This window comes from Syngnathus leptorhynchus, chromosome 21 (genome assembly GCF_054491065.1).
Source record: "Syngnathus leptorhynchus isolate UIUO chromosome 21, UIUO_Slep, whole genome shotgun sequence".
Lineage (NCBI taxonomy): Eukaryota > Metazoa > Chordata > Actinopteri > Syngnathiformes > Syngnathidae > Syngnathus > Syngnathus leptorhynchus.
Genome location: NC_141215.1, coordinates 5,142,501 through 5,160,413, shown reverse-complemented (window position 1 = coordinate 5,160,413; position 17,913 = coordinate 5,142,501). Strand labels below are relative to the sequence as shown.

At 46.6% G+C, this 17,913-nt stretch overlaps 1 protein-coding gene and 1 long non-coding RNA gene across 3 annotated transcripts in view; one reads left to right on the top strand and one right to left on the bottom strand.

Moving 5' to 3' along the window:
• LOC147040301 (uncharacterized) overlaps nucleotides 1-17,913 on the bottom strand; it is a 98,503-nt gene that overhangs the window by 57,678 nt on the left and 22,912 nt on the right. Inside the window, exon 4 of the long non-coding RNA XR_015063100.1 lies at nucleotides 3,252-3,284. This is a non-coding gene — a long non-coding RNA (uncharacterized LOC147040301). The remainder of the gene's footprint in view (nucleotides 1-3,251; nucleotides 3,285-17,913) is intronic.
• The window catches only part of sox5 (SRY-box transcription factor 5), a 47,672-nt gene that overhangs the window by 28,110 nt on the left and 1,649 nt on the right, over nucleotides 1-17,913 (top strand). Inside the window, exons 7-15 of one of the 2 annotated variants that reach the window (XM_085902119.1) lie at nucleotides 1,958-2,084; nucleotides 3,426-3,511; nucleotides 6,895-7,053; nucleotides 11,812-11,920; nucleotides 13,968-14,140; nucleotides 15,150-15,252; nucleotides 15,317-15,490; nucleotides 16,475-16,691; nucleotides 16,757-17,913. The exon at nucleotides 16,757-17,913 is cut by the window's right edge and continues 1,649 nt beyond it. In XM_085902119.1, coding sequence (XP_085758245.1) covers nucleotides 1,958-2,084; nucleotides 3,426-3,511; nucleotides 6,895-7,053; nucleotides 11,812-11,920; nucleotides 13,968-14,140; nucleotides 15,150-15,252; nucleotides 15,317-15,490; nucleotides 16,475-16,691; nucleotides 16,757-17,075 — 1,467 coding nt within the window. In that variant the 3' untranslated portion in view covers nucleotides 17,076-17,913. Of the gene's footprint in view, nucleotides 1-1,957; nucleotides 2,085-3,425; nucleotides 3,512-6,894; nucleotides 7,054-11,721; nucleotides 11,921-13,967; nucleotides 14,141-15,149; nucleotides 15,253-15,316; nucleotides 15,491-16,474; nucleotides 16,692-16,756 lie in introns of both variants that reach the window. The other variant, XM_085902118.1, reaches the window with a different exon arrangement.

Sequence of the window (17,913 nt, the reverse complement as noted above, 5' to 3'; positions counted from 1 at the left end):
AGAGTGCTATTCCCCAAAGTGCCTGCTGTTTTCAGATGTGCCTTTTTTTTCCTTTATATGCCAAGATGTGGAGATTGTCTGATAGACGCGGCCTCGCTTTCGCACACAAGTGGCTCTTTTCCTTTCCGTCAAACTCTCTCGCTTTCAGGGGAGAATCCGTTTTGTTCCGTAACTCCTAAATAAGAATTGGCCAGCACTCCTGATTAGGATGATTCATTTTGTCTTAATGATGTACTGATCTAATGAACCCGTTCTAAATAGAAGGGTATCTAAAGGGGAGCCTTGGGGCACTCCTTTTAATCAATCGATTATTCCATCAAGGGCTCAATAAATTGCACCCTTTTGTGTTTTAAAATTGTGAGTTTGGGGTGGGACAAGTGGAAATTTGGAAGTAGTCCCACATACTTAAGCCATCGGGTGATTGTTGACCCACGTGACTTTGTGCCACCGAGCAGCCCGGCAGCTGTTAAGTCGACTATTATTACAGCAACATATGGGTTGGGAATTATTCTCTCCTCTCTCATGCTTGATCTTTCTCTTCCATTGTGGAGAATCCCATCTATTGTGCACCAGTGAGTAATTCATGCCTGCCTTTTTTTTCTTTTTTTTTTTAAACGCGTGTTCAGAGGACAGCGACGAGAATCCGAGAATGCTATTAAGGATCTTACGGGATATTTTCACTGGTGATGAAGAAGTCTCCTATCTCCTCCTCCCTATGGCGCATTACAGTATCTCAAGCCAGCTCCACTCCAGCATATGTCCAATTAGGCCTGAAAGGCAAAGCGGAACTGTTCTGCCTGTGATTCGTCCCCGCGGGGGGCCTGTCCGGGCGCCGCGCTGGAATGCCTCTCGCTTTCTGATCGCCTGGTTTATGCTTAACCCAAAAAATGGTGGTGTAATTATTATTATTTTTTTTAACGACGACGGGGGGTTGTAAACAGGAGCCGCTGGAAGAGAGCACTATTCCCCTGAGCTGGGATAGTTTGATTACAGTGTTACTGGCATGCCGACACACGGGAAGGGGAGGAAGACACACACAAATACACAAGTGTTTTACGACTCGACAATCACTTCAGGTGGCCGTATCGCTCAAATGCGACTGAATAATACCACGGCTGCGTTTTGAGGATTGCGCCGGCATTTCACATCCATTTTTCACATCAGAAGGCGATTACCTGCCCATTATCCTATTCAGGGCTGTCACCGGTGTCAAAGCACACACTGCGGTGATGGAGGAGAAGTGGGGGACCGAGTCAAAGGTCTAATCACCTCGAAGTAAAAATGGCCGCCGTTTACTCATCAAAGGAAAAATCATTTTTGATGACGGGAACGATTAGATTCCATTTTTGGTGCACAAAATCACTATTCTCTCCATAGAAGCAGCTTGTGTCTTTTTTTTTTTTTTTTATCGTCCCTCTGTCACCTTTCTCCCATCTCAAAAACTGTACGTCCGTCCATCACACACACACACACGGACGGACACGCACACACGAGCCTTTGTGCGTTGTTTTTGGCAGCGAGCTGCTTTGTGCAACCATCTGTCTCCTACTTCTCTCTCTTTTTCTGACTCCCCCGTCCGTCTCTTCTCCTTCGCTCTCTCTTGGTTACTCTGCCAAAGACGCCCGATCGGAGTTTTTCTTCTTCTTCTTCTTTTAAAATTCGACGGAAACCTTGTGAAGTCGTATGGCCGCGTGCCGAAGAGCGCCGCCGATACTTGCGAGTGTGCGTTCAATGGAAGAACATCATCTTTCAAATCCGAAAAAAGGGAAAGGCCAGCTGCTGAGTGCGTGTGTGTGTGTGTTCCATATGTCAAATAGTCCATAAGAGCCTGAATGCATCACATGCCAATGTGAATTTTGATCATTCAAAAAAACCAATTCTACCATTTCAACCAGTTTGTACGTCTTTTGTACCCGCCCCTCCGCCTCCTTTTCCCCGCCCCTCCCTGCATCCTCAGCAGGTCCAGGGCCAACTCCCGCCGCTGATGATTCCCGTCTTTCCCCCGGACCAGAGGACCCTGGCGGCGGCGGCGGCCCAGCAGGGCTTCCTCATGCCCCCCGGCTTCAACTACAAACCAGGCTGCAGTGAGTAGCATTGAGAATAAAAACTTTCGAATTATGTTCATCTCCCTCACTCTTGTCTCCGACCGTTTGTCTTCTATTTTTCGATTTATAAAAGCAACATGACTTTTTTTTTTTTTTTTTGGCGATCACGCTCCGGCTGTGTGGCAATGTGTTGTTTACCACGATAAAGAGGGAGAGCGAAAAAGAGACACTTGCCAGGAGATGCTGGGAATAAAATGCTCCATGGGGGGTGAGGAAAGTAGAGGGTGGGGAGGAGGATGAGGGGGGGCGTAATGTGACCTGCCCCAGGTTCTTCTCACATTAACACGGGCCGCAGCCAAAACGGGCTTCCAACGCAGCCCACACACGCACAAGACAGTCGATGCATTTGCGATATACGAAACGCAAAAAAAGAAATTGCGGCTTAGAATCGCAGAGATATGGGAAACTACGTCAGGAAAGTTGACTGTACTCTTTCAATTCCGAAAAAAACATTCAAAGGTGGCGATGAGAAAGGATTTAAAGGGACTTCATTTAACACATTTAAATTTCATTTGCATGACAATCACCCCCCTTCAACGAATTCCAGCTATCTGCACCTGCACGCTTTTTCCTCATTTATCAGCTCTGACAAGATGTAGGATGGTCACAAAATTAGGAACATCACAGCCGATGAATATGTGTTGTTTTGTTTTTACTCTGTATGAATCAGTGCTGGTTGGTGTAGGTGTACCTAATGGAGTGTCCAGTGAGTGCAGAAGATGATAGAAGAGTTTTGAAAAGAAAATCAAGAAAAAAAAAAAAAGGAAGGAAAGTGGCACAATCGGCGGCAGCGGCGGCGGCTCTTAATGACAAGAGCGCCGCCCGCTTTATCAGAATCCCCCTCACCTCGCCGTTCTTTGTCAGACGGTATTAAGGGAGGAAGACACACAATCAGGCTTTTCATTAAGGGCCGTGCACACAAAGGGCAGCTTTAACAGCTGCACAGAATGGGAGGGGCGGGGTTTCGAGGGCAAGCGAAAAATACAGACTTAACAGCTACCGGTGAAACCCCCGTGGTGGCTTTGCGTTTTTTTTTTTGCTTACGGGAAAGTTGAAGAGAAAGTTTGTGGGCGGGGAAACGGGAATTGAGGCGATTCAAGGTCGGCTTTTAAAAATTTGGGGGAGTAAGATTTGATGCAAGCTTACCTTTAAAGTTGAGCTTCAGAGAGGCTATCGCTCCTGTAAAGCAAAAAAAAAAAAGATTAAAACAATAATTGAAATAAAGAAATAAATATAATAATAAATATATCTGAATTTTATACTGTCAAACCCGGATCGACTGCATGACTGATATGATCTTTTTTTTTTTTTTTTGGATAGGTGACCCATACCCTCTGCAGCTCATCCCCACAACAATGGCGGCGGCAGCTGCCGCCACACCGGGCTTGGGCCCGCTTCAGCTTCAGGTACACAGTTTAACCCCGCCGCAAGAATTATCCCGTGAGACATCGCGGCCCCTTAAGGTCAAGCGGTGCTATCGTACGATACCCGCGCACCTGTTAGCCCAAACACGCCGCCGGGCCCATATGTGAGGCACGACGGGGAAAAATAGAAAAGCTGTGTGAAATTCTATCAGCCCAAACGTTTCTCAGCGCCAGCGCAGATTTCATTAGGGCTCACCCGAGTGTGTATATGTGTGTGTGTGTGTGTGTGTGTGTGTGTGTGTGTGTGTGTGTGTGTGTGTGTGTGTGTTGATACTGTCCTCAGATCACTGTTACAATCTAGCAGCCCATATGTTCCTCCGTCACTTAAAATCTCGGCTTTGTCTCGAAAAAAAAACAAAAAACATCTTCCATCCATCTACACTCACATTGAGATTAAGGCTTTGTCAGAGATTTGGCCAGGCTCACCAAGTCTAAATATGAGAGGATCATCTCACTTGATAAGGAGGTCTTGGTCTTTAGGTTGCTATAGCGACGCAATACATTTTTCCGCACCCGTTTTATAAATACATCTACATCCGACATTTACAATAAAGCTCGGTTTTGAAAATTTGAAATTCCGGGAAAATACGTAAAAGGCCGACTAATATCGAATCTTGTTGATCAAAATGCAGAAGTGACCCCTTGCTCGGATTTTTTTCAAGCGAATCCATTGAAAGCTAAGATAATAATAATAATAATACCAAGAAAGTGTCCTTTAAGTGCTTTGCTGTTCGGAGAAAAAAAAGAAAAAATGATTAATCTCCTAACGATTTAAGGCTCTTTCTGCGAGTTGTTCTCACACTCAATGGCAGCTTAACGTCGTTTTTTTTTGCGAGGCAACCAAGTGGACAAGGTTGGCATTTAGCATCTTAATCTGGGGTGGGAGGGGGCGAGTGTGACATTGTGCATTAGACTGTATTAATCTGCCTCCCTTTATTGACCCTTGATATTATTGATATTATCCACACAAATGGGCCGAGAAGGACAAGCGAGACCGGCAGATACAAATGCACTTAGGAGTGTGTGTGTGTGTGTGTTCACGGGAAAAAATGGAGTCGTTTAGTGAGGAGCGAGAGGTGAATTGTGTGTGTGCTTGTGCGTGGCTTAAAGAGGGTCAATGGCGTGGGTCAGGCATCATATGGAGAGGCAGATGTTGGAACATATTGTCCTGGATTACCGCGTTGTACACCGGAGGAATGGACGACAGGCGGACAACAGACAGGCCGGCGGATGAGGGGGAAGGGGGCGGGGCGATAGGAGACGTCATCCAATATTATCACATGGTATCAAGAATTTTCTCTTTTTGGTGGTTTCTTTCTATTTCTGTCCCTCACGCGCGACGAGCCCACATTAGCGGTCAGACGGACAGGAAGCGGGACAGACGGACCGAAAGACAGACAGAGAGGAATCTATTCGAAGTTTTTGGGCACAATGGTCCTCAGTGTCGGCGCAAACAATAGCCGCCTCACTCAAGCGCCCGCCGGACTCTTGACGACAAAGAGCGAGCAGGGGGAGCTGGTAATCTGACTAAAGCCGCAGATTATTAACCGAGGAGCATCTCACACGCATACACAAAAAAATGGCCACCCATTGAGATGACAACACTTTTTTAGACGGAGCTTTGGCCGAACTGATTGAAGCTCCTCCTCTAAATTCAACATAGTGGCTTGGTTTTTCGGACACATATTGAACATCTGCTGTCTACCACAGCTCACGGCCAGAGACTCACACATATGTTTCATAGGGGATTAGATGCAAAAAAAAAAAGTGAGGAGATGGTTGTCACAATTCAAACGCACCACGCACACACATACAAGCGTGTCTGAGGAGTGACATTTCAAATTCCTTCTTCTCATCCAACAACTATGATTGCATTTCCCCCACTCTCATTTGTTGATTCACCGCGTGTGTGTGTCACCGCGCTTGTGCTCCTCCAGTCCACCCAGGAGGCTTTGCGCTGTCAATTCCTGTTTGTTGACATGCACGCCGTTGTGGCGACGCTCTGGGCGTACTCGGCAGTGCCCTCTGTAGCGCATAAATGTGTGTGTCTGTGTGTGTGTATGTGATTGTGCGCCGGCCCATTGAGCAAGCTTTGAGTGACGGGAGCTGGCCTTGTAATGGAACTCAATTCAATCCGCAAATAAAGCGGCCTTTGAAGCACTGGTCCGAATATGGCAGGACACACACACACATATTGCGCCCGTGGTGCGCTCGCTAGGGGGAGTGCGGCCGGTGGGAGGGCGATGGGTAGGGGAGGGGGTGGAGAGGCGAGCCACACAGAGTACTTCATTGAAGCTGAGGCTGATCTGTTCTCAGCGAGCCGGCCTGCCGTAAGTTCCGACACCTGCGTTTTTTTGTTTTTTTTTACTGTGGAGCTCCCAGCAAATATTGTCAGTGACAGGCAGCAGATTAAATCCGCCGTTGAAATGTGACTTTCCCTCAAACTGTTTTGCCTTTATGCGCACCGGCTCGATGGACCCACTCGTCTTATTTGTCTAAACGAGAGACAAAATGTCTGGATGGAGACGGCGGATGGCGAGTTACGGCGGCTGTCGGAGGATGAGAAGGAGGAGAATAGCAAAGGCGGCCATTTGCATAAAGAAGCCTTTGTTTGACGCCGGTGGCCGGCCGCCAAAGCCCAACAGAAGGACTCAAGTTAAACTATAGACCAGAAAATATATATATTAACAAAATAAATAAAATAGGAGAAGAACAAAAAGCCGCAGGGTTGCCTCTCAGAGAACAAAATCCGAAATAAATAATAACAATCTTTTTAAAAACACACATCCGTTCATTCCTGCAAAAAAAGCGTCAATTCATCGACAAGGCGCCTCGGAAAATTTCTATTAAGTCACTTGAAAGAGTCTTGCGCAATTTTGAAGACCCTTCCGACTTGTCTCATAAATCGTGAAAACGCATAATAATTCCATTTAATTACAATACATAGATAATGGTGGCAAGCTGTTTTTTTTGTTTAATTCACCAAAATGAAAACAAAAGAAGAAGAAAAAAAAGTTGTTTGCCAGCAGTTTAAAGTTATTTTTGGGGGGGGGGGGGGGGGGTCACCTTGAGCAACACGCCCGGCGTGACCTCGATATCCCGCCGTGCACCTGGAGGGGACATCTCGGGGCCTGTCAGAGAGGCTGTTAGCGTCCCTCCCAAGGGGGGGCAAAGAAAAAAGTAGTTGCGTCCCTTTTCTGTCGCACAAACAAGCCTGGCCACTAATGGCCTCCTCTTCTTGAGCTTTTTAGCCGACCTCGTCTTCTTTTTTGTCCGCGCTCCGGTATTCATTTATTCATGTTGTTGCCCCCCCCCACCTCCCCCTTCCCCCTCTTTTTTTTTTTCTCTTTCTCCTGACACTGCAGCAGTTGTACGCGGCTCAGCTGGCGGCCATGCAGGTCTCCCCAGGGGCCAAGCAGCACGGCCTGGCGTCCCAAGCCAACCTGGGCACGCACTCCCCGCCCACCAACGCACACGCGCATAGCGACAAGAGCCGTAGCTCCCCGCAGCCAAACAAGACCAAGGTAATAAAAAAAAAAATCAAAGTGCGCTTGTGTGGTAAACGCGGGAAAAGCCGCTAGGTGCAATCAAATTTTTTTTGGGGGTGTTAAATTCCAGCTGTAATTATTTTTTAAAATTTTACGAGAGAAAACGAAATGTATTTTTGGGTAAATGGAACAGCCCCAAAATTCAATTAGTTCTTTTTTTTGGCTCTTGACTCGGTTCAGTGAAAATTGGCCGAGTTGCATCCTTGGCCGTGCTCAACCTGGACAAGATTGCTGTAAATTACGAGAAAAAAAAGTCGGCGTCTTCTTGCGTTTCCACACACACACTGTCAATGTTTGTCCTGATGTGTCGTGCGCATGGTCCCCTGCTCTTTTCTATTCTTGACTTCTCAAATCATCAAGTTTTGCTGATAAAACCTCAGCACGTCAGCAGAGCGCGACGCAGCGTGGACGTTTTGCTCTTTACGCCATTTTCTCAGCTGGCCGGCCGATGGCGGCGGCGGGAATCCGAGTGCAATTCAATGAATATGTGGGGCCCGTGCGTACAAACACACAAACACACACACAGACACACACTCTCTCCGACAAAGAGGGCCAAAGTGTCCTTATATGATTTTAGAAGGAAAACCCAAGGACCACTCTACGATGAGAACGTTCTATTAAGTCAACGGATGTTATGAACAATTATTTTATGGATACTATTTGGTGTCTCAAAAACGATATATGAGGATGAAGAATATATGCCTCAAAGTATTCCAATGTGGTTTGCTTAATTAATAATAATTCTAACTACCGCAGCATTGATGCTAATATTGTTAGCCCGTCTATGGCGTTTTGCATTGTGTATTAGCATTATGCTTAGTTAAAGTGAAACATTTATTTTTCTGTTGGCTGCCACCATATGTGCTCATTTTTCTTCTTTTCCCAAGATTAAAAATAGAGATGGAATGACAGCTTGTATTGAAAAATGTCAATTTGGTTGTTTATAAATTGAGACACCAGTGTAGATTATTAAAAATACTTCATTTCGTGGAATCTATAGGCTGTTTGGATTGCAGAACTCTCAAGTGTACCTTCAAATCACAACTTAGGATGGTTGTCAGCTATAGTGATTTCTTTTTTCTTCGTGTGCTTTGAGGTCAAGCCCCGTAAGCTCCAAGTGGGATATTCCCGATTTCCCTTCAGTATTGAATGCAGCTAAAAAAAAAAAAACACTTGAAAATTCTCATGAGAACAAGCAGGGTCACATCCTGACGGCACGGCGCTATTAGCATATATATGGACTTGGGCTGACCCCAAAGTGCTGCAGCCCTGTGGCGGAAAATCCGTAATAACCTATCTGACATGCGCCTGGACCCCGGCGGGCCCCGCGGAGCCCAAATGTCCAAGTGACCGCTGTGCTCATCCCTTTCTATCATCTGCTCTTTTACCGCCTTTTCCTCTCTCTCTTGCTCGCTTGCTCACTCTTTGGGTGAGTGACATGTATATTTCAGAGGTGCCTTTCCCCCCGTGGGTTCTGTCTCAGGTCTGGAGTCATTTAGAGACCCGCTGCCTGCCTTTGCTCACAGCTGTTTGGACTCAGGCACACATCACTTAAGTGCTTTACCCTCGGGTGAGACACTGGGGCGTGCACACACACACACACACACACACACACACACACACACACACACACACACACACACACACACACACACACACACACAGGTGTTGAAGAAGACACAAGCACAAATCAGTGCAACCTCCTTATACGCAAGAGTGCCTCTTTGGGTGGACAGTGTATGCGCCATATAGAGCACAAGAAAGTGGCTACAACACATTCGACCCAATTCAAGATTTTGGAGAACTATTTCATTTTTTTTTTTTATCGTTGTTCTGACTATTTGTTGGGAAATAGAAGCAATTTTTGATTTATATTTACACGGGTCAACGTGGTAATTTTCGTCAAGAATTATATTTATTTGTTGACTTATTTTTTTGAGTTTTGAGATTTGATTCATTTTTAATTATTATCATTATTAATATTATCATGATTAATTTTCTAGATTAGATGATCTTGAAAAGTTTGCCGGCAAAAAAATGTACATTTAATTTTTTGTTTTAAAAGAAAACTCATTGCAGTGCCGGCATCATGGGGGGGGTCTATTCATGGGCAAAGCCCCCCCCAAATGAGTTACAGCGCCGCCCAGTTACACGTGGCAAATCTTCTTAATACGACTAATGGGCAGTCAAAGAACGTTTTTACGGCTCTACACACAATTTCAAGCTTTTTGTGCAAATTGCTATAAAATCTCAAGAGCACGCGAATACATTGTAATACAATTAGATATGACGCTAAAACTCACATCCAGTTTAGGCAAGGCGGACGAGCGAAATGCATTAGGGTGGTAATCGTAAACCGCAGCTTCCTTTTCGGTCTGGAATCTCGCACCCGTTTCATCAGCCAAGAGAGACACAAAAGCAATTGTATTAATTCCACATTCCAAGCCTTTGAGAAGCTTTTGGGAGGTCTCACACACACACACAGACAGAAGATTTCGAGCTTGTTGAACAATGTGTCGCTCTCGCGCGTACACAACAAGTGGGTCCAAGCCTCTCAGCTTGACTGTCTCAACTAATTCCTCCACAGTGGCATAATGCAGGTTGGCCACCTTCCCACCGTGGGATTTGCCTTGGCTCAGGGAGGAAATTCCCCCATCCGCTGTACGAGTGGAATTATCTATTTGTAATAAATATTCAAACGCCTTCCCTAGCCAAAGCCCACCATAATATGGGTCAGGATTGAGAAGATCCTGTCCTCCTTCTTCGCCCATTGTCTCAGTGAAGAAATCTTTGGGGTGGGGGGGTAATTTAGTGAACACCCCCCCCCCCCCCCTTGACGCACCTAATGAAGGACAATCCGGTTAGGCCTGAGCACACACGCAGCCAAAGTGGCGCTCATATGCAAGCACGTAGCACGGGGGGGGGGCTTAATTGGACGGGCTTAATTGAGTTGTGAGGGGCTCATAAGGCTTAAGGAGTGCCAATCAGAGAAAGTCGGTCTTAATGAGTGGATACCCCCCCCACACTCACACCCCCACCCGACCAGATACAGTACAGAACTTGAATCCGTCGTATTGTACGACTTGGCCTATAAGCAGCAATTAGACTAATTACTGCAGGAGAAAATAACGGAATGTCTCGATTCCAGGAGAATGAAATTCATTTGAAGATGAAATATTTGAACTTCTCGTAGCGGCGTTTTAATGATACGGAATGATCTGACTACATCCGTGACCTCACGTGAAGCTCCCACCCCGACTGGATTGGGTCAACACCTGGGGGGGGGGGGGGGGGACGTTGCCATGGCAACAAGGTGATAACACTTTTTTGGGTTCTTTTATCACAAACAATTTAATTTTAGGTTATATTACCTGACATGTTTTGGCATGTACTTCCGCCTTCATGAAGTACATGCCAAAACATTGACAAGGGAAACAAAATGAACCTAGAATTTGCAATTTCTGGAGAAATTGCGTGTGAAGGCAAAGACACTATCCACTATTGTTATTACGGGACACGAACTCACGACATTGAGGGCGGAAGTCTGATGCTCTACCTACTGAGCTAAAGAGTGACTTACTATTGCGGCGGTGGAATGATGCTAAATGATGAGAAATAAAATGATTAAATGAAATAAAAATGGTAAATTAATTATGATGATGATGTTGAATAAAATAAATTATTAAAATGATGTGTTAAAATTAAATGAATAAATAAAAAATAACGGCCAAGTGAGATTCGAACCAACTCCGGAAAATGGCTCGTGTTGAATGTGCCATTCTTTACTTACTGAGCTAAACAGTGACTTACTATTGAAGCGGTGGAATGATGCTAAATCATGAGAAATAAAATGATTAAATGATAAAATGGTAAATTGAATGAAATAAATTATTAAAATGATGTGTTAAAATGAAATGAATAAATAAAAAATAACGGCCAAGTGAGATTCGAACCCACCCGGGAAAATGGCTCGTGTTGAATGTGCCATTAAGAATGAATGGGGGATTTTAAGGCACAAATTTGCTAATTACGCAAAAACGGTAAATGTTATGAACAAAAAAAATGGTAGCAAACATGCCGTGAATTTTTGGAACATGTAAAAGTTGGAATGGGGTGAATCGGTTAAAGCATGTGGGAGTAGTTAGGTGTCAAAAACCGTCCCGGGGGGGTCATGATTTTTGCAGGCCATTCATTTTGATGAACGAGTTGCGCTTAAAATATAGACATACCGAGATGACGCTTGAAGGAGGTCGATCCGTGGTCACGGCCGTCGATTTGAAGAACGAGCCCATTGTTGGTCTCGCAGATATTAGTGGGCTTGTTGAAAGAGGTCAAAGGTGAAGGGAGAGCATCATTGTGCATGTTGTCCAAGGCCTTGCCTGCATGCGGCATGTACGCGGAAGGGCGGCTTGACTGCAACTGGACTTGCTTGTCTTTGCATGTGAATGTCCGTGATTCGCACCGGAATGTTCCGTTCGTCCCCCTCGCGTTTGGGCAGTGGCATGCACCGAATCAACTGTCCAGCAAAGCTTGCCTTAGATCGCTGTGCATGGGCTCCATTTTCTGATTTGGAGAGAAGGTCCGTCTCCCGCACCCAAATTTCTAGTCACAGCAGGCCACACTGTGCTGTTTTGGTTTTTGCAGGACAGTGAGGGTGCACAGCCACTGAACCTGTCGGCCAAGCCTAAGGCATCCGAGAGCAAGTCACCCAACTCCCCCCCAACTTCCCCACAGGTCCCCGCTGCTGCTGCCGCTGCCGCCAAGCTGGGCCCCGCCGGCTCCATGAAGCACAGTGTCGCCCCCTCCAGCATCGGAGGACCCCCGGCCAGAGTCAGCTCAATAGGTTGGTCAACATAAATGAAGATATACTGTATGTATATATATATAGATATATATTTTTTAATATGTATAAATGAGATTTTTTTTCCCTCTCTCGACGCTGCCATGACGCACATTCGAATTGTCTCGCTGGAGCCACGCAGCCAATTTTTTTTTGACTTTTTTTTTTTTCTTTTTTTCAATGCAACATTCCTGGATGTGCTGTTGGCCCACATGACCAAAATAGCACTCTTCCTTGCAAGTGGCGCCATTGTCGGCGGCGTAATCATCCCCGACCATATGCACCCTCACACGCGTACGTGAAATACGACATCAATGAATCACCGTTTTGTGCGCTTAATCCATTTTTCACGCCGCACTGATAGTTCAAATACTTCACATATGTAACAGGCTATAATTAATGTGTTTGTGTTGTTGCTCGCCCCCTCTCCCTCCCCTCGTCCGTGTCACTATTTGCCTTGGGGGCCCACTGCATTGTTATGTGTTTATTAGTGACTGAAAGAGACAGAGAGACACGAGGTGGCGATGGGGGGGGGGGAGGGCGGAAAGATGGAAGGGGGATTAACACCCTTCCATTTTTTTTTCTTCTTTGAAGCAGGGGGGGAATAATAAAGCGAGGCACGTATGACAGACAGGAGGTATCAGCAATGAGATTAGACAAGCCTCTTACATGAGCCAGGACAGCGCAAACACTCAGCGTTAATGACACAATGACAGCACACAACTCAAATGCTCAAACTCAATCACTCCCCCCCCACTCCGCATCTGACTTCTTGGCTAATCTCACTGTTTTTCAACAAATCTGAGGATTTAATATCAGATTAGCGGATTTGCGCTCCCAGATGTTTTTTGTTCGGGAAAAATGGATTACAGTGTTTAAAGTTTGTGTGTGATCGGACGCTTTTGTCCATCTGTTAGATGGTCATGAGTGTATTAGGGTTCTTGTTGGGGGGATTGGCGGGCCCGACAAATTGGAAAAGATGTGGCTCGTTTTGATGCGGCCGCGGGTCGCATTTGACATGTTTAGGATGAGTTCAGAAGAATATTATTGGCGCAAATAATTATTGCATTTCATGGGCATCGGCCATCTTTGTGGGCATTTTTCTGGATTGTGTCACTCTTATAATGAGTATTTTCTTAAAAATCTTCCCAGCCGCTATTTTTTTTTTTGGGGCCTAACAGACCTCGAGGCACGTCACTCTCTCTTCTCCGTCTATCCATTTTCTCATCTCAAGTCAAATTGAAGGCCTGTCACCGCCTTCAATTTCAAACACTTTTTTTTTTGGTGTGTTTGTCGCTGTCACGAAAGTTTCCCTGTCCTGTCGCGAGCCTTTTTGTGGTTCGAATAGCTTTTCTCCTGTCGGGAGAGATTTAGAGAGGGGGGGGGGGGATATGCGTGGTAAAATGGAGCCCCGCCCCCTTTTATGTGGGTCACACACATTTGGCATCACTGTCATCGGAACACACACATTGACATGGAGAGGCTTTTTTTTTTTTTTTTAAGATTAAAATTGACTGAGACCCAATTCCATCACCTTCTTCTTTAGGCCCGCTAGATTCAGCCGACTTGTAAAAAGAGTTCACGGCGCTGTCATTACCAATGTGAATCCGGTAATCTGGCCTGAGATGGCATTAGCGGGGGCGGCTTAGCGTAGATAAAGGCGGCAAAAGCCAGCGGCGGCGCTTTGTTAGCGATGGGGTTCTCCGTAGGGTTACCTGGTTGCGCCTCTGGACCACGAGGCACTCTAATTGTTTTTTGCTGAATGCACATTTGTACATGCGTAATCTGAAGGCAGGTATGGACGGAGGCGGTTTGAAAGCACGCCATCTTGGGGCGTATTGTGAATCACTTCCCCTCCTCCTCAAATGTATGCTAATGTCTTTACCTTGTGGCTAAAGGGGAGATTTATTCTGGCTGAAAAACTCCCGCCTCCTCTAAACATAAACACACCGCGCCAAATATGAATTACGTTCACTTCATTAAAAACGCAAATTTAAAAAAAAAATGAAAGAAATAATAGTGGCTGTTTTTTTTTTTCCCGTACCAGCAGACTTGCTGTCGTCTCTGTCTTCGGGAGCCTACCTGAACGACCACGAGGCCGTGACCAAGGCGTTCGCCGAGGCCCGGCAAATGAAAGAGCAACTCAAGCGGGAGCAGCAAGTGCTCGACGCTAAAGTGGCGGCCGTCAGCAGCCTCGGACTCAACAACGGGCGCGCCGACAAGGTAAACAAACGCCGCCATCTAGTGAAAGAACCTTTGGTTTTTGCAGGACAGTGAGGGTCTGTCACTCTAGGTCACTAGCATAGATAGGCGACTTTAGCACGTTTTATTTTTACATGGCTGAATTCAAAGCTGTTAACTCCGGCTCACCCCCTCCCTCCATTTTTCGCCCGGCCCGGCGACAACAGAGTCGTCTCTGACACTCCGGGAGGGATTAGTTTTGTCGCTACTTTGTGTCTCGGCGCCCGTGTCAGCCGCTCAATCCACTTTTCTGGTGTACGGCACTGGGGCTTAATGTCAGACTAGGCTGCCATCCACTCTGTCTCCCTCTTCATCCCCTCTAGTAAAAAAAAAAAAAAAAAAAGAATCTTAATATCAGAGCGTTTGGAAGACATTATGTCTTTTTTTTTTTCTTTCTGTCCGGCAATCATGTCTGATCACTTGTTTGACACGCAGATAATTCTTCCAAATCTCTCAGCAGATAACTCCAGAGAGATAAACGGCTCTCGTTTCTATTTAAGTGAAAATGATCGGCGACAATTAAAGTGTTTTCAGCTAAAGAGAGAGGAAATGCATGTGATTAGCACGCCGGCTTGTTCAGGTCACAAATGGAGAATTTTTTTATTTTTTCGGGGAGGTTGTTTTAGAAGACTAGGTTGCTTCCTGCTCTAATTAAACTGTAAAAAAAAAAAAAACGTGTGTGAAGTTCCAGCGTACATTAAGCATGTAAATGCGCAGTAAATCAGGCTTTTATTGGTCGTAATAAATACTCGGGGGGGCCGCGCGGCGTGGCCTCCCTCTCCCGCTAATGCGTCGACCCTCCGAGAGCCGCCGCCGCTCGGCTGGCGCAGGTGGCATCGAATCCAAAACAGTCGTTTAAAGCGAAGCGTTGAAAACCGGCGGCGATGCTTTTTGGACAATTAGCGTGATTGCAAGGTCGCTCGCTTTCCTGATGTGGAAGTTTGGTGGACTTTTGTGTTTTGATTGCCTGCCGGGGTTCTTGTGTGGTCAGGACAAAGCGGCCTTGGAGAGTTTGAGTCAACAACTGAAGCAGCAGGCCGAGGACAAGTTCAGCCACACCATGCTGGACTTCACCATGAGCGGCGACTCCGACGGTAAGCAACTCTGCGAAATTTCCAAAGAATTAAAAAAAACCTCATGTTCTCTCAATTCTTTTAGGTTCCCCGAGCGTGTCCGATTCTCGGATATTCCGCGAGGCCCGAGGTCGCGGCAGCAGCGAGCCGCATATCAAACGGCCAATGAACGCCTTCATGGTGTGGGCCAAGGATGAGCGCAGGAAGATTCTGCAAGCTTTCCCTGACATGCACAACTCCAACATCAGCAAGATCCTCGGTAAGCACGTGTGTTAGAAATACGATCGGTTAAAGTCATTATTGCGGAAGACGGGAAATCTGTAACACAAAGATTTGTAATTGCCTATTTGGCGTCAAAGCCCTTTTTTTATGAGCCAGCTTCTGCTCTCTCAGTTCAAAACTGGTCAGAGAAAGTATCATCTTTGCAAAAAAAAAAAATAATAATCTGTCTTTATCCCGCCAAGGAGACACTTGCAGTGATTTCTTTCCAAACGGCGGTGTCGTGTAAACGAGAACGCGCCTCTGACAAATGATGATATAATTCATTATGCATTAAACAAGCAACGCGCCGCCGCCTGACATTTCCCCCGGACCGCCGGGATCGGCCCTGACATTTTAAAGAGCTCCTAAGCGTTTTATAACGGAGGCAAATCTGGTTTTAATAAGCCTCCTCTCTCTCTCTTTGGCTCTCCCTCGCTCGCTCTGTATCTCTCTCGGCCTCAATTGCTAACAGATCGCAGAACAGATGAGAACGGCCAAGTGCTGACAGCTTTTAGCCATTAAACATACAGTAGTCGAGAGCAAATTCAGACCAGATATGAGCCTGCGCTTTGGGGGGAACAGGCACAGGCTTGGTTCCGATCCACGGGAACAGGCCTTACCTGTCGCCCCCTCATTAATCCCGCTTCCCCCGAGCGGAGGGCTCGATTTAAGCCTGTTGGTCACATCTTTATCATCTGGTCGTCCCTCCCTCATTTTGTTCTGGTCATAATGAGTCATCATTAGCGGCTAACGATTTGTCCTGCTTGGTTAATTGCGCTGGGTAATTTGGCATCAAGGGTATTAGAAATTTACAGACCATAATACTACGCTGTATTTCAGAGTATTACTTTGTTTTATTATTTTTATTATTTGATCATTATTATTAATTTATAATATGATTTTTTTTACTGTTATTTTATGATTTTACATCTATTCATTATTCGTGGAGCTCGGCATTTACCACCACATTCGTCTTTCCAAGGCTCGCGCTGGAAAGCCATGACCAACTTGGAGAAGCAGCCGTACTACGAGGAGCAGGCGCGCCTCAGCAAGCAGCATCTGGAGAAGTACCCCGACTACAAGTACAAGCCGCGGCCCAAGCGCACGTGCCTGGTGGACGGCAAGAAGCTGCGCATCGGCGAGTACAAAGCCATCATGCGCTCCCGGCGACAGGAAATGAGGCAGTACTTCAGTGTGGGGTGAGTTGACAAAATCAAATTGCGCGGGGAGACGATCGTTTACTGGATGGCTTTTCCGTTTCCAGGCAGCAGAGTCAGCTGCCGCTATCGTCGGCGGGCGTGGTCTACCCGGGCGCCCTCTCCATGGCGGGCATGCCGTCGCCCCAGATGCCCTCGGAGCACTCGAGCATGTCGAGCAGCCCCGAGCCCAACGCCAACCACCACCACCACCACCACCACCACCACTCCTCGTCCCACCTGAGCGGCCTGAAAGGCGACGAGCCCCGCATCAAGGAGGAGGAGCTACGGCTGGACGACAGTAACGGCGACGTCTACGACGACTTCGACTACGAGGACGAGGAAGCCGACTACGCCAGCGACAACGAGAATCACATCGCACAATAGGAGCGACACCGTGCGATCGACCTTTCCACCCCTTATCACCACCGTCCCCGCCCCCCACCCCTCCCCCCCGCGGACTCTTCGCAGAGCCCCTCCCGCTAAACTCCCGATACCAGCGTCCGACCAATCAGCTGAAGTGACGGACTGTCACTCACGTTGACTGTTACAAAATCTGGGAGGAAGACAAAGCCAGCCAGCCAGCCAGGCCCCCCCCCCCGACACTTCCCGAGAAGCATCCAATAGGAACGTCGCTCTGACGTGAAAGAGGGAGGGGCGGGGCTTGAAGCGACCTATCAAACAATTTGTACACACACAAAAAAAAAAAGGCGCAAAACAGCGGACCTGTCACGGGCCGAAACAGATGACACTTTAAAGATGGCGGACCTTTTTTTTTTTTCTCAAGAAACACTTTTTAAAAGAGAGAAAAAAAAACTTTTTCTTCCTGTTTTCGGTTCTATAATATTCTCACTCAGGTACACGGTGCCAATAAGTGGCTTGTGAATGTGATTTGTTGTTTTATTTTTTTTTGTGCTAAGTTTGAATAATAATAGGAAAAACAGACATTAATCCCCCACCCCGCCCCCTCCTCGTCTGTTGTGAAGCACCTGAAAGACACCACGATTTATTTCCGACAAGAGATTTTTCAAGCTACCCCGCCTCACGACCACGCAAGCACGGACAGCGACGGAGGGACGGATATTTTTATTATTATTTTTTTTAATTTATAATTTTGTGGGTTGGGTCGACGACGACAAGGACTGTGTTCGCGAGACAATCCACCCGGTTGTCATCTTGTGCCGACCCTCCACGAGCTGCGACAGAGCTTGAACCACGCAACCGT